The sequence below is a fragment of the Ixodes scapularis genome, unplaced genomic scaffold (genome assembly GCF_016920785.2).
Source record: "Ixodes scapularis isolate PalLabHiFi unplaced genomic scaffold, ASM1692078v2 PGA_scaffold4__175_contigs__length_147842914, whole genome shotgun sequence".
Lineage (NCBI taxonomy): Eukaryota > Metazoa > Arthropoda > Arachnida > Ixodida > Ixodidae > Ixodes > Ixodes scapularis.
This window is the reverse complement of record NW_024609879.1, coordinates 41,815,182-41,835,931: the sequence shown is the minus strand read 5'-3', so window position 1 is coordinate 41,835,931 and position 20,750 is coordinate 41,815,182. Positions and strand designations below refer to the sequence as shown.

The 20,750-nt window shown below is 45.4% G+C and overlaps 2 protein-coding genes across 2 annotated transcripts in view; both read right to left on the bottom strand.

Moving 5' to 3' along the window:
• The window catches only part of LOC120843345 (myoneurin-like), a 29,811-nt gene extending 13,628 nt beyond the window's left edge, over window positions 1-16,183 (bottom strand). Inside the window, 2 exon segments of the mRNA XM_040214680.1 lie at window positions 5,265-6,115; window positions 16,126-16,183. Of these exon segments, the coding sequence (XP_040070614.1) occupies window positions 5,265-6,115; window positions 16,126-16,183 (909 nt within the window).
• A 3,155-nt stretch (window positions 16,184-19,338) lies between these two features.
• Window positions 19,339-20,163, bottom strand: LOC120843346. Its single transcript, XM_040214681.1, has one exon. The coding sequence runs from the start codon at window positions 20,161-20,163 to the stop codon at window positions 19,339-19,341; it is 825 nt and encodes a 274-aa protein (XP_040070615.1).
• Between the last annotated feature and the right edge of the window lie 587 nt (window positions 20,164-20,750).

Sequence of the window (20,750 nt, the reverse complement as noted above, 5' to 3'; positions counted from 1 at the left end):
ATTTACACATTACCTGATATCACCAAGAGAGTAGAGTAGCGTAATGCTGCACTGCACCAATTACGACTTTGTAACCAATTAATAGTTGGCATTTATTTGTTTATTACTATTGGCTATTATTCTTTGACAGAAAGAATAACCGGGCGAGTTGGTGCGGTAGTAGTCTTTGAACTCCATCAAATATTCAGGTTTGACATTAGTTAATTTTTTCCGCCTTTTTTCATGTTTTTGCTTTTTCTAGCTGCTCTGATTTTTGTAAGGGCTTTCGCCACTACTAAAAAACGTGACATCTAAACTCCTTTTATTTTTTGCATCACACAATCGTAAACTTAAAAAGTGTGCCGGTTCGGTAAACGCGAAGAGACCTAATTTCCGAGGGTGAAACCTCTAAAAACAACGGTCAAGTAAAAGAAACAAACAACACAGGGCGTTGTTTGTCCTTTGTTTTTAGCGCTTTTACCCTCGGAAATATGATGAAGAGACCGCGCGTCTCTACGCACAGGCATTAGCATATGCAAAAAATCATGCTGAATGCTCGCTCTTGTAACGTTTTTCTCGCTCCCGCTTTATGAAACAAATCGGTGGCGAGCGGCTGTTAGGACAAGACGTCAGAACTAGCATGACCTGTGATTAACACTTTGGGACGGCGACTGAATGCTTGAACTGCCGTCAGACAGCACCTGAACGCTCCGAACAAGCGTCGTCGGTCGAGCGCCACACGACGGCGCCCAGAACATGCCCACGGTTCCGCCGCGCGGGAAACTTTCTCACACTGCGGAGCGAGCCACAGATAATAGGGAGTTTTCGTAGACCGCGTTGCCCCCTCCGCTAAGCGTTACGCAGCGAAGAAGTTGCTACTGCGCCTGCGCGCCGATAGCCTTGACTGTGGAGTTCCCGCTATCGTAGCGGGTTGCGGAGGGCCTTGCGGGACGGCGAAAACGATCTACGAAAACTCCCTATTGAAGAAGATACGCTCTTTTCAAATAACGAAATAACACAGGGCAGAAGCATAGATCTGGGGGATCGGTGGCCGAGTGGTCTAGCGCACACCAGCTCGGAGCACGTGGAGCGTAAGCTCGCGCTGCAGAACCCAGGGATCCTGGGTTCGAGCCCCACCCCTGCCCGTTTCGATCTGGATGAGCATCATACCGGCGTGCGGTCGTGTATTACTACTGCGTGATGCACGTTAAAGACCCCAGGCTAGCGGCTGTACCGCACTGGCTAAATTTCTCATCTACAGCTGGGAGACTCGTCGCCCCTGTGAGGCAGACCAAGTTCTAGGCTGTATAAACACACACACAACACAACCCAATTTTTTAGAATCAAGCATAGCTTAGCAAGCGCACGGTACACGACAAAGTTTGAAACAGCAGCCCACTTCGCAGAAACAAAAGAAAGTTGCTAACCGGCGTTTGCACGAGTCGTGCATGGGCGGTTCTGAACTTACGGGCGTTGGAAAGAGGCAGCGTCTCTCAGCTCTCAGTCACCGATTGTTATTCTTGAACACGGTATTCGTAAGGAAGATATTTAAAATATCCACTAAAATGGCTGAAACGTAAAAAAAAAGGAAATTTCCGAAGCTTCTGGAACTTCAACAATCATTCAACCGAGCCCAACGGAAGCTGATTGCGATAGCGATGGTCTTGCGCAGCCTTTAAGAGTCTCTTTTCCTTTTTATGTATTGTTAATTTTTTTAGAGCGATACTAAGCAAAATATTATTATATTAGTAACAATCAGAATGTCACTAAAAATAATGTAAACTATTGCAAAAAGTGAGTAAATCTTAGGTTTTATTCAAACTTCACGTTGTTTCTTTTTTGTGTAAACCGAAACCGAAACTAACTTAAGCAACGTTTCTTTCGTCGTAATTGTTTGCGTGTGTGTGTGTGCATGCCCGTGCGTGTGTTGGTGCATGCGCGTGTGGATACGTCCCCGTGCATGCGCGTGTGCGTTTCTGGTTGTGCGTGCGTGTGCCTCTGCACGCGGGCGTGGGATTACGCGTGTGCATGCGTGTGTACGTGCGTGTGCGCGTGTATGTGTGCGACTGTGAGCGCGCAAGCGTCTGTTTGTGCGTTCTATTGCACTGCGCCCGCAAGAAGAACAATTGGATGTCCCTGGACACTGTTAAAACACTATTATTGATTTTTATTATTATTATTATTGTTGTTGTTATTGAAACATAGCCCTGAGACTTTAGACGCAGGGCCCTAAACTTTTCTATAGCTGGCTGTAGCTGTATCTATAAATTTTTAAGGCCGACCATGCAAAGCTACAGGGGGTGATAGCCTCCCATTGAATTTCCCATAGACGACCATGGGCCATTTTTTATGGGATGTCTGGTTTATTATGGGATTTGCCTCTTTATGTGTGCGAGTTTTTGTGCATGTCACCATATTCTGGCTAACCCATAACAAATGGCTAACCCATAACAAATTAGTTCCCAATATAGCGAAAGCAAACTACATAATTTTTGCCCCGAAAAACAAACTAATTTTAAACACACCTCAGCTTTCGTTTGCAAGTATTAACCTAACTCGAGTGTACCATACTAAATTTTTAGGACTAACACTTGACCATCAGTTAACATGGCACCAACACGTAAAAGACACAACTAATAAGATATATCGAAATATACCAATTCTATATAAACTACGGCACATATTTTCCTTACGAACCCTCCAAATGCTTTATCATAGCTTCATTCATACTCACATTTCGTACGGGTTATCCATTTATGGATTGACATATAAAACAACACTAAAACCCATAGAAATCGCCCAGAATACGGCACTACGAGCAATGCTGTTTGTGAATAGGCGCGAAAGTTCTCAATTCGCATACCGCTTCCTCAACATTTTAACAGTTCATCAATGCCTCGATTATCGTGTAGCATTATTAACATTTAAGTTCATCACCAATCAGATAACATGCTCTTCAATTAGTTTTACTCATCAAAATGTCATGTATCCTCTGCGTTCACATTCACAAGCGTCACTGTCTGTACCATGCATACGAACTAATTATGGTGCGTTCACCTTCATTTACATTGCTACTAAAACGTGGAACTCTCTACCACCCTGCCTAACTGCCATATCATCATTCTATATCTTTAAACAAGCCATACGTGCACACATACTCTCTGCATGATTCATCAACCATTTCTTAGGTTGATGGGTTAGCCATAAGTGATTCGTAAGAAAATTAAATATAAACTCATATATAAAATTTTGTTTGCAAACATAAAAATTGTATGCAAAAGAGGCACTTTATTATCAGCTATTTGCATGAATTACAACTGACATTATAAGAAACTAGACTGCTAACAACTGTTGCTTTTCAAGCAGAAATCTTACCTGCACATTATGTACAGAGCCATGTATAAGCTTTTCAAAACCATTTCACATTTATTCAGCACCCTCCTCTACACCCTTCTCACATTCTTCACTAAATGTAGGGTGTAACACGAAACAGCAAATTTCGGTAAAATATGAGGTTGTATTCCTAGTTTTTAGGGTGTTAAATGGGTGTAGCCGAGGGTGTAAGTTGCTACAACACCCCTGTTACACCCTTAAAGGTGTAAGAACTTTTACTGTGTAGTACGGCCGAGCATCACTGGCGTGAATCACCACGATAGCGTCGATAGCGTCACGGCGTTGCCCACCACCCGCCAACAACCACGTTGTTAACAACAAAACCAGCGTCCTGCACATCTAGGTTGAGAAGTTCATTTTCTTATTTTTTTTACGTGTGGTTCAATTTTGAACGTTTCCATTGCGGTTTAACCGAAGCTGTTAGCTTTCCTTGGATCAGGAAATCAGTATCCTAGCACCTAATTAAAACATTACTGAGACTAGCTTAAGTTTAATCAATATATGAGAGACGTCTTGTTTAGGCTCTTCCAAAACACAAAGCCTCAAATATCCAATCTTATCCGATTCAAGCACAAGCTGATCGGGGTGCGTGGCTAGCGTGGCGGTTTACTAAGCTGAGTGCATTGATACACCTATAGGTTTTTAAGGTAGAGAAGGGGGCTTATGGTCGGTATACAGGTACACTGGCTGGGTAACGGAGGGTGCGTCTTCCAGGAAAGGGGAGCATGTGCGCCCGACGCACCCGACTACAACTTTTTTTTTTCTTCGAGTGCAGTTGGGAAGTATATATGTGGAGCGCTAACCGAAAAATCGCGGATGTGGTATTCGCGCTAAGAGTGCCGCGCAGCGACAGAGCGGTATTGTTAGCGCGAAGATGACGTCGGCGCTGCTTTCGTATTTTATTTTCATAGAACAACGACGGGCACAATATTTTCCCACTTCTAGTAATGTTCCAAATGAACATATCGCACAACAGTGCTAGTTAAGACAATAGCCTTTCAAGTCTAACGAGAAAAAAACTGAACGGTGATCGTTTGCTTGCGCTAACAGTGTTCGCGCGATGCACGCACTAATATCCTGCCAACCACTCGCTCATGATGCTTCTCTCGCTGCCCGTCGTTATGCCAAAGTATCGTCAACGCGTTGAAAGTTTAGATTATGGGTGTCCCTGCGGTGAAACTGAAAATCAGCACTTTTAGCCGAACACTTGTCGACCATGTTTATGTCCACTGCGGCCAGGCTGAGAATCAGCACTTCTGGCCAAACACTCGCCGGCCATGTTTATGTTTCCGGCGGCCAAGCTGAAAATCAGCACTGCTGGCCAAACACTTGCCGGCCGTGTTTATGTCTCCGGCGGCCAAGCTGAAAATCAGCACTGCTGGCCAAACACTTGCCGGGCGTGTTTATGTCCCCGGCGGCCAAGCTGAAAATCAGCACTTCTGGCCAAACACTTGCCGGCCGTGTTTATGTCCCCGGCGGCCAAGCTGAAAATCACCACTGCTGGCCAAACACTTGCCGGCCGTGTTTATGTCTCCGGCGGCCAAGCTGAAAATGAGCACTTTTGGCCAGGCGCTTGCCGGCAGTGTTTATGTCTCCGGCGGACAGGCTGAAAACAACTAGTTTGTGGCCGAACCCTTGCCGGCCTTGTTTATGCCTCCGGTGGCCAAGCCCTTAAAGTGGCCAAGCTGTCCAGACACTGGCCAACCGTCGGCCGATCGAAATTCACTTTCTGGTGCTGCTTGGGATGCTAGTGTGTTCTCTCGTCGTAAGTGATCGCGTGTGCTCGGTTCGAAGCAAACAAAAGCAAACTCAAGTGAGTGAACGGGCCTCAAGATGTCTCAGTAAGACGTGAACCCGAAAGGAAGGAAAGCTTATCTCTCAGCCCAACGTACCCGCTCCACATCTGTCTCGACCGACGGTCTCGCGGTGCGGCGCCCGTGTGGCCGCGACTTCGCCTTGGGATGCCACTCCTCTTCGTTCTTCTCGTCGTCGTCGTCCTCCTCCTCCTCTTCCCCCTCCCCTTCCTCTTCCTCTCCATCCTCTTCGTCGTCCTCGCTGGTGGACGCGCGGGCTCGCCGTCGCTGCCCCTGCCGTCTCCATCGTGGGTGGCGCACCGGATCCGCGACTTCGACCACCGACGATGTGTTTGGCAGCAACGGCATATATACGTAGGGAAAAGGGGGCGTGGCTATCACCGCCTGGCACGGCACGGGGCCCCTGCGTTCCGCTCGGTCCCCGCACCACTCCTCCAGGTCGCTGCCCTCGTCCTCCTCGCAGGGAGTCCGCACCGTGCCCCAGTACGCGTGGTCCATTCGCACCACTGCCGCGCCTGGATGCTCCTCCCACTGCTGCTCCGGCATTACGTCTCCGTTGCACGCCGAAGACGACTCCGAGCTGGAAGACGGCTTTGGCTTTGGCTTGCCCGGCTTTGCGGCCATCTTCCCGTCCGACTTGCTGAGGATCTTCACCTGGAGCTTGGTGTGGGGCTTGGGGAGCGGCTTGTCGTTCGGCTTTGCCGGCTTCGAGTGCAGTTTGGAGTGGGGCGTGGTGTGCAGCTTGGCCTGCAGGTTCACTTATGGCTAGGAGTGAGGCTTGAACTTGGGCTTGACCTGGCCAGGGGTGGCCGTGGGCTGCGGGTGCGGCGACTGGTGGGGTCGACGCCGGTCGCCCTTGGCGCTCGCCAGCTGGGAAGGTCCTTTCTTCACTTGGCTGCGCTTGCGACGGCGAGTGCCGGTGTTGGTCCCTGGAATGGCACGTGACTCGGACAATGAGGCCCCATAAGCTGTACACGAAAGGGTTCTGTTACTCTGCCGTGAACACGGTCGGAGAGTAATAACTTTTTCCACACCAGTCGGCTTTTCAATCATACGTACAAGGACTGTCCCATCGCGCTAATTTCTCATTCTGTGTAATAAATATGACAGAACTCCAATAGTCCCTACAGTTAATTAAATTCAGCGTGAAACCAGTTAACAATCTTAGCGTTAGGGCACAAATATAACGAAATGGGAAATATGCTGCAAAATGTCCATGGCACATTTGGCAGTTTTTTTTTTCCAGTTCTGTGTTTTCGACAATTTTTTAGTTTCTTCAGCAATAGGTATTCATTGGAAATACTGCATTCCCTTAACCATAAAAAAGTTCACCAATAGACGATAAGCGAAACTGCTTGGTTGTCTGGCAGCACTGCGCACACGGTCATCTTGGTAGCGTCAAGTACCTCGAGTTTCAGTTTCTCAGCATTTCCAGGGCATGGACGCTCTGCCGCTAACTGTGATTCGGAAACTTCACTGTTTTCTGGCTTCCGATCACCTAACTCAAAGTGTCTGAGGACACTTTTAGTTGAACTAAAAGTGCCTGAGGACACTCTTAGTTCTTTTTTCGATGCAAATACACATGAAGTCGTACCGTCTAGCGGTAGGCTGCTATATGCCAATATATGCGACTTGAGGTTAGATGTTTTGTTCATTTTTACTGTTACTGGGCGAAGAATTTTTTTAGTGGAAAGTTCTGTGTTCTTCTAAAGGAACCTGTGCCATGGGCAATATTTTAGGCACTCCAAGGGAGCTCACATTGGTTTTAGGTAGCATTGACCTCAAGCACAGTTGACGAATGTTGCCCTATTGACGAAGATTTGCTGTACCCTGGCAAAATAACTGCATTGACTTTCTCACAACTACCCCACAAGGTTCTTTGCACCAAACAAAATTTTTACCTCGGCTGCGGCAAAAAGAAAGAAAAGGTGATTGCGAAATGAAGTTGGCACCGCCCGTGTTGTTAATTCTACATCCGCAACAAAAGCTTCCGCCGCCGCCGGCATAGAAGTTTTAGCCACTGCGATGAACCTAAGTCGAGCGCCACGTTCAACAAAAAAAGACAGCAAAATCTTGTCTCTGTGAGTGTTGAGCAAACAGACGTGTTGTCTGTGTCTGTTGTGTTTTCTATTCTACATGAGCACGCCTCAAATATTCAAGAATAATATATCAACATATTCTTCTGTTTAGTTTTAGAGGTGTTTTACACAAACCTTGTTTATCGACACCAGATCAAGTGTATAGAAATCGCTGCAAAGCAATGAGATTATTTTCCTCCTTTCCAAAGTAATTAATTTTGTTTAAAGGAGCAGTCCCACAATTCCAGGGCTTTGCTTAAATTATTGCGGAAGTTGATGCCTGACACTTCTGAAGTGAAGTACAGAATACAGATTTTGCCTGGATACCCTAGTTTTTATTTCAAAAAAATGAAAAAGATCTAGGTTTTTGCCGCCTCTCAATTCGTACGTCGTCTTCCGGGTCGCGTGCACAGAGACGTTGGTGGGGTAAGCGCGGGGTTCCGGTAAAGTTCTCTCTTTAGAGCCATCCGTGAGCAGCGAGAACTCATCCGCTCGTGACCGCGTGACCACGTGGTGGCGGGTGCCGCGCGAACAATATGGTGAAAGAAGGAAAGTCTTATCCAGGTCCGGCCATACCCGTACGGCCCTGTCCCCCTCCCCCTTTCGCTTTTGGCAGCTGTTCGCGGTAGCAGAGAGAGCTGATGGTTTTGTAGACCTAGGATAGATGGCGCCACTAAAACTCCGTATAAAAGTTTTGTTGATGATACCAGGTTTTTGACGCATTTATATATATGTTGCAACGAAAAGATTTATAAAAAAGTTACCTTTAATCGAGCAGGTATTCTTACAACTTGCTATCTTTCTACAAGATCCCCCATTGACGTCACGCCGCCTGTTTCTTAAGGCCACCGCTCGCGGCTGCAGGTCGGGGAATATTCTAAGTTTTGCCTCGCCCTTACGCGGCGGAATCGCAATATTTTTATTCACAAAGTTAAAGTTCAGTTGCCATTAGGCATTAAATGTTTATACATTTTGAGGTACACGTTTTCCAAATATGGAACTGAAACATACTCTAATTATAATTTTCATGCCGACCTAGCTTCATAAAATACCCTCGGTTCCAACCAACATTGTACTAAGCAGATGTGAGCTGCTTTTATCTCTTTCGTATGGTCGTCAATTTATCTGCTGGCATATGCCTTGTCTTACGAGTGCTTCAGAAGGCACATTTCCTGAATTTGGCTTGTGTGCCATCTTGTGCAGGCATATTTAAAATCTGTGTAGTCTAAATAATTGTATAAATGTTATAAGAGCGTATTGCAACATTAGAATAAATTGTATTACTTGGCTGCTTGTTGCAGGCTAATCATAACAATAAAATAGAGCTTCCAAACATCTGTGATGTTTTCCTGCATCTTCATAGACACGCAATAGTTTTGTAAGTGCCAATTTTCCAGGCAGACTTCTTAGAGTGTAACACTATAGAACATGGCTTACCACGGCAAGCTTTGTCCAAACTAAGTCGGTGATAAAGGAAGTGGCATGCCAACACTCATTTAGTATGGAAGGGGCATGTATCGACCCTTTTGAGTACTAGGCAGAGACAGTAACTGCAGCTACGACCTCCATCTTTCTTTCAGAAAGTTGCCAGTTGCCGACGTAGAAGAAAGTCGCCATAAAATTACGATGAACTAGAAAGCGGACAATACGCTTCTTTCAATAACATATTAGTAAGTCCTGTCACTCACACCCTGGTGAAATCCAATAGGTCACGTAAGGATGCATTAAGATAGGTTGTTGTGCGAACTTTTTTGCAAATCTGACCAATCCGACCATGTTCAGAGTCGCAAGTGCTCATTCAGGAACCCTGATCCGCAATGAGCACTGCAGTTTAAATTGAACATTATTTTCCGCAGACAAAAGTACCATTCCACCCTAGGGTTTTTGGTTGGAGCTGATAGCATGATACACTTTCTTTTGGCGGAATCGTTGTGTAGTCTGGTAAAAGGAACGACGACCTCAGGAAAACAAGGCATGCTGAATATAATGAGTTAGCCAGGCAGCAGCTCCTCACTGACAAAGCCCCCATCAAGGCTGACGGTTTGGATATGTTTTATCCTTGCCAAAGTGGTGTGGTTTGTCCAAATACCAATGTCGCGCGACTTGCGCCGACACGTTGTGATCTGGTACTTATCCTGATAAGAATGTGCATAATGTGCATATCTGCATGAACCAGTACACTGAGAAACTTATTTTCATGCGGGTGATAAACCAGTCTTCTTAAAGGGATACTGTCCTGAAGGGCCGACGCATATTGTCCTGAAGGGCCGACGAGCACGAAGCACCTGCTGGTAGGAAGACCCTCTGCCAGTGAACTTCTTTTCATAACTTGTCGCACTATTTTCTTCTTATATGAAAGGAGGAAGTCTGGAAGCTGACCTCCGCCAAAAGGAGGAGGGCTCTCCTCCTCTTTTGGATGAAAAGGAGAAATTGCGGGGCGTTTTCCTCCTCTCTACCTGTTGGTCGGCCTAGTCCCTTCTTTGTTAAACCTTCTACACGACCCCGTCAGAGGATGTTGCAAAAAGGTTTAGAGCTTGCGCGAGGAATTAGAAACAATGAAAAGCGGCCACCAATGGGAAGCACGAGGAGAAGGTGATAGCACTGGACAGAAGTTTGCAACTAGACGGCACGGCTAAGTGGCGTTGATGGCCATTACCATCATGCCTCGCGCGCCCCCTCCAGATAAGCAGTGAGCGTGAATATTTCAACATGCAGTCAATTTTGATATCTCTGCATTTGCAAAATATTAAATAAATGGAGATGTTAGCCACCCGAAGGCATGACCGGCTACTCCATTACCATTGCAAAAATGTTCCAAAAGCGGGGCGAATTCATGATCGAAAAGGTTTACTCCGACTTAACATAACAAAATTAATAACAAAAGGTACAGACGTTTCGCCACCTATGCAGGTGGCATCTTCAGTATACACTGACACAAATGAGGTGAGGTCGGCCAGTCTACTTATCACACAGGTCCCCGTAAACGTCCGGCAGGGGGCCACGGTTGGCGTTGCACACCGATGAGTCACGGCGAATGAACCAGGACTCGACGAATTTTCTTTGCCCCCACCTTTGTTCTCGGGCCAGCGTCGTCGGATTGTCCAGGTCGAAACTGTGTCCTGTCGTCCAGCAGTGTTCGACAAGTTCCGACTTGGACCGCGAGGCATGGGTGGCCTTGGCAACGTCCCTTTTGTGTTCTTTCAATCTCGTTGCCCTCTTTCTGCCCGTTTCGCCGATGTAGGTCGCGTCACAATCCCCGTACTGCACTTTGTATGCGGCCCCCTCTGACCGTCTGCAGAGGTGCGGTCCTTCGGTTTCGGGAACACATTCGCTAAGGCAAAATGTGGTTTAAAAACAGTTTGTACGCCCAGCGGGCGCAAAGCTCTCCGAACAGCATCTGACACGCCCTGGACATAGGGAATAGATACAATAGACGTTGCCCGCACTCGTGACTCACTCCCCCTTCCCCTCTGCATTCGCCTCTGCGTATCGTTAATAAACGTCCTCGGATAATGGCGCCGCTGTACTCCACCAACGACATTTTCTACCTCTTGCAACCGTAGCTGCTTGTTAGAGCACACTGCATCACAACGTGATAAAAAGGTTCTTACAACGGACCGTTTGTGTTCGGTCGGGTGATGCGAGTCAAAGGACAAAACATTTCCTGTGTCACACTGCTTACGGTACACCGTCGTTTCCACACTGCCATTACTGGCCCGGCGTACCAACACATCCAAAAAAGGCAACACATTATCTGTCTCTGTTTCCTACTTGAACTGAATGGCGTGATGTACGCTGTTCAGCGCCACGTGGAAAGCATCTAGGTTAATTCTTTTCAAAATTACAAAAGTGTCATCTACGTACCTACAGTACATTTTCACCGGAAAGGGTACGTACTGAGTTTAGCACCCGTGTTTCGACGTGCTCCTTAATTAGGTTTGCTACGGTAACAGAAATAGGACTTCCCATAGGGCACCCTTCGATTTGATGGTAAACCGTGTTGGCGAAACTGAAGTACGTTTGATTCAGGCAAAACCGCAACAAAATTATAATATCCTCCACAAGTAAGGACGTACGACTCTCCAAATTACAATCTTCTTTCAAACGCGCCTCTACATAATCGATAGCCAGACCAATGGGGACATTCGTAAACAATGAGATAACATCAAAAGACACCATCACATCGTCATCATCAAGCTGCTGCGTACGGTCTTCGGTTACAAAATCGCGAGAGTTTCTAACCGACCTTGAGTTGTCCTTAGTTAACGGCTTCAGCACTTCAACCAAGAACTTCGACAGGTTGTAAGTTGGTGAACCTACAAAAGACACGATAGGACTGAGAGGGCAGCCCTCTTTATGCACCTTAGGTAGCCCGTAGATGGTTGGAGTGGCCCCGTCCGAAGAAAACAGTCGGCGGTACAACGTTTGATCCAAACGTCCTTTGTTACGTAGTACCCGTAAATGTTCAACGAGCTGGCGCTCTGACTATGCTGTCGGGTCACGGTTCAGCTTCATAAAGTGCGAGGGATCGTTCAAGATGCTGTACATTTTCTCCTCATAATCCTTTCGATCTAGCAACACAGTAGCCTTTCCCTTATCTGCCGAAAGGATAACGATAGATTTATCTGATTTGAGATCATTTAGCGCCGTGCGTTGCCCAGCGGTAAGGTTCGACCGAGTGCTTTTTGCATTCGCCAGGACACTTACAATTCGGCTACGAGCCAAGTTTACCCCAGTTCTATCCTGGATATGCCGCAACTTCTCCTCAACCTCCACGATGATATCACGTTTGGGCACTTTCCGTGGGGCAATTGCAAAATTCAGGCCCTTCGACAATGAGCTCATGTGGTTGTCCGATAGACGTTTCGAGGAAACGTTATGCAGTGCTTCTAAACTATCCTGTTCTGGCCGATGGCGAGGTAACAACCGGGACAACTTCTGGCGATGGACTTCGGTGCACTTGCCTCTTTCCAAATCTTCAGCTTGTTTGCGCGCCCTGATGATATCGCGGAAATCATTGGGACGAAGCCTAGAGCGGAGACAGGTTTGCGCTGCGTACACACGACGTCTTACTCGCTGTATTTCTTGCTTGTTATCCTGTATTCTGGCTTTTCGGCAGTTGCAGCTGAAGTTCCGCGCGAGCGTGCGGCCGTAGGAGTGCTTGAAGTGCTGAAGCTGTTAACTGAGGACAACTCTAGGTCGGTTAGAAACTCTCGCGATTTCGTAACCGAAGTCCGTACGCAGTAGCTTGATGATGACGATGTTATGGTGTCTTTTGATGTTATCTCATTGTTTACTGATGTCCCCATTGGCCTGCCTATCGATTATGTAGAGGTGCGATTGAAAGAAGATTGTAATTTGGAGAGTCGTACGTCCTTACTTGTGGAGGATATTATAATTTTGTTGCGGTTTTGTCTGAATCAAACGTACTTCAGTTTCGCCAACACAATTTACCATCGAATCGAAGGGTGCCCTATGGGAAGTCCTATTTCTGTTACCGTAGCAAACTTAATGATGGAGCACGTCGAAACACGGGTGCTAAACTAAGTACCCTTTCCGGGGAAAATGTACTGTAGGTACGTAGATGACACTTTTGTAATTTTGAAAAGAATTAACCTAGATGCTTTCCACGTGGCGCTGAACAGCCTACACCACGCCATTTAGTTCACGTACGAAACAGAGACAGATAATGCGTTGCCTTTTTTGGATGTGTTGGTACGCCGGCCCAGTAATGGCTGTGTGGAAACGACGGTGTACCGTAAGCAGTGTGACACCGGAAATGTTTTGTCCTTTGACTCGCATCACCCGACCGAACAGAAACGGTCCGTTGTAAGAACCTTTTTATCACATTGTGATGCAGTGTGCTCTAACAAGCAGCTACGGTTGCAAAAGGTAGAAATTGTGGTTGGTGCGTTAGAGCGGCGCCATTATCCGAGGACATTTATTAACGATACGCAGAGGCGAATGCAGAGGGGAAGGGGGAGTGAGTCACGAGTGCGGGCAACGTCTATTGTATCTATTCCCTATGTCCAGGGCGTGTCAGATGCTGTTCGGAGAGCTTTGCGCCCGCTGGGCGTACAAACTGTTTTTAAACCACATTAGACCTTAGCGAATGTGTTCCCGAAACCGAAGGACCGCACCTCTGCAGACGGTCAGAGGAGGGTCGTATACAAAGTGCAGTGCGGGGATTGTGACGCGACCTACATCGGCGAAACGGGCAGAAAGAGGGCAACGAGATTGAAAGAACACAAAAGGGACGTTGCCAAGGCCACCCATGCCGCGCGGCCCAGGACGGAACTTGTCGAACACTGCTGGACGACAGGACACAGTTTCGACCTCTACAATGCGACGACGCTGGCCCGAGAACAAAGGTGGGGGCAAAGAAAATTCGTCGAGTCCTGGTTCATTCGCCGTGACTCATCGGTATGCAACACCAACCGTGGCCCCCTGCCGGACGTTTACGGGGACGTGTGTGATAAGTAGACTGGTCGACCTCACCTCATTTGTGTCAGTGTATACTGAAGATGCCACCTGCATAGGTGGCGAAACATCTGTACCTTTTGTTATTAATTTGTTATGTTAAGTCGGAGTAAACCTTTTCAATCATCCATTACCATTGAAGATAATATTACAAATTAAACATTTCAAACACAGATACAGTGCATCTCAGCACCACACACCCCGCTTCCCCCATTCCCATTCTATTGTCTTGGTATCCCACAAGCTCAACATGCACAGCAATAGCACCGTCCTCTTTACAATTGGATAGTGGAACACTTCACTTGTTGCATTTCGCCTTCAACTCGAGATTCCCTTAAAGGCCGACCAACAAGCAGAGACAAAAGAAACTTTTTCTTGATTTCCTTTTTCCATCCAAAAAAGGATAGCCATCCTCCTTGCGGTGGAGGTTAGCTTCCAGACCTGCTCTTTTTGGGTGAGGAGGGCAAATCGCAAGAAGAAATGGGGGAAAGGACATTGGGAGAGGGTCTTTCTTCTTGCAGAAGATGCTTCGTGCGCGTCGGGGGCTTTGAGTTAGTATGGTCATAACGCAGTCTTATGTAGCCAGCCTGATGGTGACGGATGTTACGACATCTGCCCCATTTCCTACATAAACCTGCATGCTACTGCACTATTTCTTTGTCCTACTAGCTCTACAAACGTTGTTAATCATTGCTTGGCAAGAGGAGCTATTACTCCTTTCCTAGCTTCATGGGACGCACATTGCCACATGGTACCCGGGGAAGGCAGAATTTGGTGCTGCAATGGCCAGCCTGTGATGAAGCAATGTCAAAAGGCAATGAACCAGGAACATCCGCAGTCTTAGAAAAGTCTCTCCTTCCGACGGATTATAAATATACTTTCAGCAAGCAACTGAAAAGTGGTGTAGAATCGGCAAGCCTCTCATGGCTGCGACAGCAGGGAAAGAGGGGCGAGATAAACAATGGTCATTTAGAATCGGAAAATTTTTATTGAATCAAAGACATCACTGCTTGCTCTGAGCTTTTTACCATGTATCTAAAGTAGGTTAGTATATTTAATGAAGATTTCAATGCGGGCAAGAGCCTTATGAAGAGCTGTGAGAGTGAGAGCATCGGCTTCATGAAGGCCAGTGAGAGTTTCATATCTCATTCCTGTGTCCGTCTTTTTCCCTCGGAGCGACCCAGTCCTTGTTAGTGTAAGGCAGAATGTGGTAAGCATTTTTTTATCTGTATCTTGTACCTTAATAGGTATTGTTTAATCTGAAAGACCTGTAATTTAGAAATAATTACATTGTCAAAATTTGTATCGGCATACATATCTAAGTAAATAAATATATTTTTTTTTAAAAACGTCCTACTTTAGACAAAATGATATCCTTCAAAGTAAAGGGCGGTCCAGATATCGGGTCGAGACTTAAATAAACCACAAAAAAAATTGGATTTGTAAGCTACGACTCTGACTTCATACATAAGTTTGGCTATGGTTTTATTTGTAAAAATATCTAAACAGTGCTAGCCTCAGTGAAACGTTACAAAACAAGAAACTTCGTATGCATTCCAATGAAAGCAAAAAAGCATTGTTGTCGGCCATAGGGACCTTAGGTCGGCCCACAGAACTTTTTTTTTGTTATTTGTAACTTTTTATCGGGTGAATCCATCACCCAGTTGGTCTTTTGTGGTGAATTTGTGTCATAGTTAACAAAAAAAAAATTTGCGATTTATCTAAGTCTCGGCCCGATATCTCGAAGGCATTGCTCACATCGTATCTCGGTATTTTCTCTATTGTTCAAGGTACTCCTTTGCTACCGCATTTTCGATACTGTGCTTCCGGCTCTCGTGCAGAGACCACTTCAGGTATATCTTATCTTTAGCACGGGGAACACCTGAGGTTCAGAAGCAACCATGCCATTGGCGCAAGAAACTGGCCGCTCTTTATCTTTCTTTTTGTCGCAGGAAGTATTGCAAAAAATATCACAGCGACTATTTCTTCAGGGAATGTGATTAGGATCTTATGATTTCCAAAACAGCCGTGGTAGTGACTGTACAAGCAAAACGTACGGTGTGAACGTGCGACCGGAACTTAATCTCAGCCCACGTCAAACACGGGCATCTTTTCAACTGAAGCTGCCGTGCTCTCTCGCGGCGTTTACACTCCACGTGCGACTGCAGCTCACCAGACATTACTTTGCAACCTTTGCAACGTATCAGTCGCTTAGGAATACAACTAAAAGTACAGCCCGTGACGCAGCCACGTGTAAGGCGCCTTTTCTCTGAACGCAATGCTCCCGGCTAGTTCAAGGCACACTAATAGAAAATCGTTAAACTTCCACAAAACGTTCGGTCGGGATGGCCTGGACAGCCGGCTGCGAGGATTCCTCTTACCGCCACACACGCTCCCGATGAAAGGTGTGCCACAACGGGTGTTCTCTTCTTCAGCCATTGCTATCGGTCGGCGGAAAGTGATGAAAAGAAGCATACAACGCTGCTAAATCCACTGGCGCGAGTAACAGTGGACGCGAGGTTGTAGGTTTCTTTTCCTTTATTAATCCTTTGTTATTATTTTTTTAAATACACAATCGTTGCTTGGACCCATAGCCGTGGAGGCTAGTCGCGGGTCCAACATTAGAAATAACCTTTACAATGCGGCAGGCAAACAAAACAAATGTACGCACACATCAAAGTATTCACAAAACAACACACATACTAATTGAAAAAATATATAGGGCATGATATTGAACTTATTCATTGGCTTGCAATTTAATTAAATACTTCTTTAAGGATGGCAATATATTGTGTTTACATTTGATGTCGGTAGGGATATCATTCCATACCAGGGCACCGTTGAATTCAATAAGCCTTTCTCCATAAACATTTCGACAAGATGGCAAATTAAACAGAGTATTTGTTGCAGCTCTCGTATTCCGTAATGGTAATTTAAATATCTGTAATGGGAGTGGGTCGTTAGTTTTTATTATTTTAAAGACTGTTTCAGCTATTTTTAAGTTGTATAGGAGGTCTAGTGGCAGCACACCAACTGATCGAAATAGAGGACCACTTGGTTCGGTATATCTAGAATAAGTAATGAGTCTCATAGCCCTTTTCTGCAATCGACTGAGTGGCTCTAAACACGTGGTGTATGTTCCGCCCCAAGACTCTATACAGTAATTCAAGTGACTATGTACAAATGCAAAGTATAGAATGCGCAGTATAGACGAATTAAAAAACTCCCGAGCCTTTAGTAGTGTGTAGCATCCGTGTGCAAGTCTTGTGCTTATGTTTTTAATTTGATTCTTCCAATGCATATCGGTTTCAAACAAGACACCCAAATATTTGTAACAGGAAACATGCAGCAACTGCACGTTATCGAAGTATATAGCTAGTTCAGAATTTGTTTGCCTTCTCCTAGAATGAAACACAGTGTACTTAGTTTTTTTTATGTTAAGTGTGAGTTGGTTACTAGTGAACCACGTTAAGACCCTTGGTAATTCTTCATTTATTTTACCTTGTGGTTTACTTATTGTGTCCCCGACAAAAACTAATGCCGTATCGTCTGCATACATGAGTGCTTCAGACTGACATAAAACAGAAGGAAAATCATTGACGTAGAGAGAAAAAAGAATGGGCCCCAAAACAGAGCCTTGTGGTACCCCTGTAAGCACTGTTTGTGGTGTAGAGATAAAATTATTAATCGTTACACATTGTGTTCGTTTAGAAGGATAACTTTGAAATAACTCTAATATCTTTCCCCTAAAACCGTACTCACGAAGCTTGTTCAATAGTATTTTGTGATTAACTGTCTCGAAAGCCTTACTTATATCCAAATAAACAACCACAGCAATTTTATTTTCATAAAGAGCCTTGTTAAGAAGCTGAGTTAACACGAGTACAGCGGAAGAGGTAGATCTGTTCGGCCTAAATCCGTGCTGACTAGGGCAGAGAATACTGTACTTACTTATAAAATCCTGAATGTGTTTACAAATTATTTTTTCAAAAATTGTATTAATTACACTTAATACTGATATTGGTCAATAACAAGACGGCTCGGAAGTATCTCCCTCTTTAAAAATGGGCACAACCCTTGCTATTTCGAGCTCATCGGGATATATTGCGCTTTCCAGTGAATGATTAAACAAGCGTAGAAAATGAACGCCTAAAATGTCTATATTATCTTTTATTAATTTTACTGGAACGGTATCGAGCCCGGCCGATTTGTTTACTCGAAAACTTCTAATTGTAGACGTAATTGCAGTCATCTAATTTTCCTGTATGACAAAGGTATTAACAACCGAAGCCGTTAACCTCGTGGAAACTATCACATGTGGCAACTGTGCTGCTAGGAGAGGACCTATGTTCGTAAAGTAGTCATTAAAATTGTCTACCATTTCCTGGTTGGCTAGTTCGGGTTGCACACGTCGATCTGAGCGAAGGCCGAGTGCGTGATTAACTATATCCCAAATCTTTTGTGCATTCCCGTCGGCCTGTTCGATAAGAGAGGAGTAATATTGCCGTTTCCTTTTCCGCATAAGAGAAACAGATGCGTTTCTTAATCGCTTAAATTGTCCTAGATAATATTTGTTGCTTTTGTTTTGTTTCCATTTACGATAGCAGCTGTCTTTCTCTTTCAGTACGCCTAAAATTTGACTCGTCATCCAAGGGCAGACCGGCTCTCCATATCTGCTGTTTGTCCTACTTTCAGCGCTCTGAATTGCTGCGTTTTTAAGAGTATGAACAAAGTTTTGATATTCATTGTTGATGTCATGATTATACAAAGCATAAAAATTTGTTTGTTCTAATATACTTCGAAGTAGGACATAGTTTACCTTGGTGCGTATTTTAGGACAAAGATTCGCATTCACAGACGACTGGTTTCGCAAAACAACAAAAATAGGCAGATGGTCCGCTATTGGATCAGAGTAAACTCCGGCACACACACCGCTATCGATGTTACAAAGCGCGTGATCGATCAACGTACTCGAAGTACTGGTAATACGAGTGGGTTCACGTATAATATTGTGTAAGCTAAAGGATTCGAGAAGTAGAGTATAATCATTGTGCGTATCCCATGCCAAGTCAATATTAAAATCTCCAAGGATTACAATGCGGCCGGTATGCTTATGAGTTATTTGTACAAGAACCGATTCCAATTTGTCTAAGAAAGGTGTCATTGCGGTGCTTGAAGGACGGTACACTACTCCAATTATTAGACTACAAGGAAGTTTAATAAAAAGTGCTTCAATATGTTCATCACTGATAGAGGCAGTATGTACAACTTCAAAGACAATGTCCCCTTTCACAAAGAATGCAACGCCACCTCCCCTTGTACGTGCGACCCGTGGAAGGGAGGAAAATATATACCCGGGTATAAGAGCCGTTTCAGTATTTTGAAGCCATGTTTCACTTACAGCAATTATATCATATGCTTGTTGGTGCCGTGAAATACATGCAAGTAGTTGATTTAGATTTTTTCTTAGACTGCGTACATTGCTATGAAACAAAGAAAAAGAATCACGGTTTAGCATTAAATTGTCAACCTGTTGGAAAGTGTAAGGCATAATGATCCTAAGAACAAAGAACAAGGTGCTAGCATTAAGACGACTACACAACTCTCGCAAGGTCACCTTCACACGTCACCTGCAGCACAGGAGAGTTTTCACACTTCCGCATGAAAATCTTGCCTTGTCTCACCCAAACAAATTTCCAGTTCTTGTCTCGCCTCTCCTGGCGAGCCTTACTTAGCAAAGTCTTATTCTCAACACAAAGATGTTCATTTACGTACAGTGGGTCGTTTGCCTCGAAGCCTAGAAGACTTGTGTTGAGTTTCGTCTTCCTGGCCGCACACAAAAACTTGTCACGTACTGTGCGCGAGGAAAACTTTACCACCACATTCGGCTTCCCTTTGTCCTTTGACTGGACTCTATGCACTACATCTATATCTCGCTCAGAAATCTCGGCGCCTAGACAGGTCGCAATTTCTCCCACAACCTTCTGCATGTTTTCGTTCGGAAGAATAGGTAGCCCTTTAATTTCGAGATTCATGTTTCTAGAATATTGCTTCAGTTCTACGACTTCTCCTTTGACGTCACAGAGTTCTTTGCTTAGTTGCTGGTTTCCTCTTTGGTTCTGAGTGCATTGGACCTTTACTTCCGATAGTTCTCCACGGAAGCCCCCGACATCTTTTTTTAGTTGTTCGACATCCGCGTTCAAAAAGGTGAGCGATGATCGTATACCGACCTGCTCAGCGTAGATTTCATCATTCGAGCTCTTTACCTTCTCTACGTCACTTTTTATGTCGGTCAAAAATGCGTCAAGTCGAACTATCAGGTCATTCAGAACCTTAACAACTTCCTTGATGCTATTTGGCTGTTTCTCACCTATGGCTTTCACCACATCATTCAGACTTCCGGGATTTCTTTCCCCCATAACCAACGATCAGTACTACAGAAAAGCAAACTAGAATCACACAGCACAAGTTGATATGCGGCACGACACGTATGGCAGCAACAGCGACAGCACTTCGAAAATCGCACTTTTAGAATAAACATGGAAAAACAAATCACCAACCTGTAATGTGCAGGAATGCTGCCGTTAGTGCACGTCCGTCCGCTGTCGCCGCCGCTGCCAAAGTGTGCGAAACACCCAGAGGCACCGCCCACTCGGAAGAGATAAGACGCTTGAAGTAGACGAAAATGTCCGACAGATGTCATGCTTGACGAGATGATCGAGGACTTGGAAATGTTCACTGTTCACGTCTCTGCTGCGGCCGAGGTCTCCCTCAGATCCGTCCGCGATTTTCAGGAACCAGCCGCAGAAGCCCTCCTCGATGATGATCCGTGAATGTGCGGCGAACCGACTGTAATGTACAGGAATGCTGTCGTTAGTGCACGTCCGTCCGCTGTCGCCGCCGCTGCCAAAGTGTGCGAAACACCCAGAGGCACCGCCCACTCGGAAGAGATAAGACGCTTGAAGTAGACGAAAATGTCAGGCTTGACGAGATGATCGAGGACTTG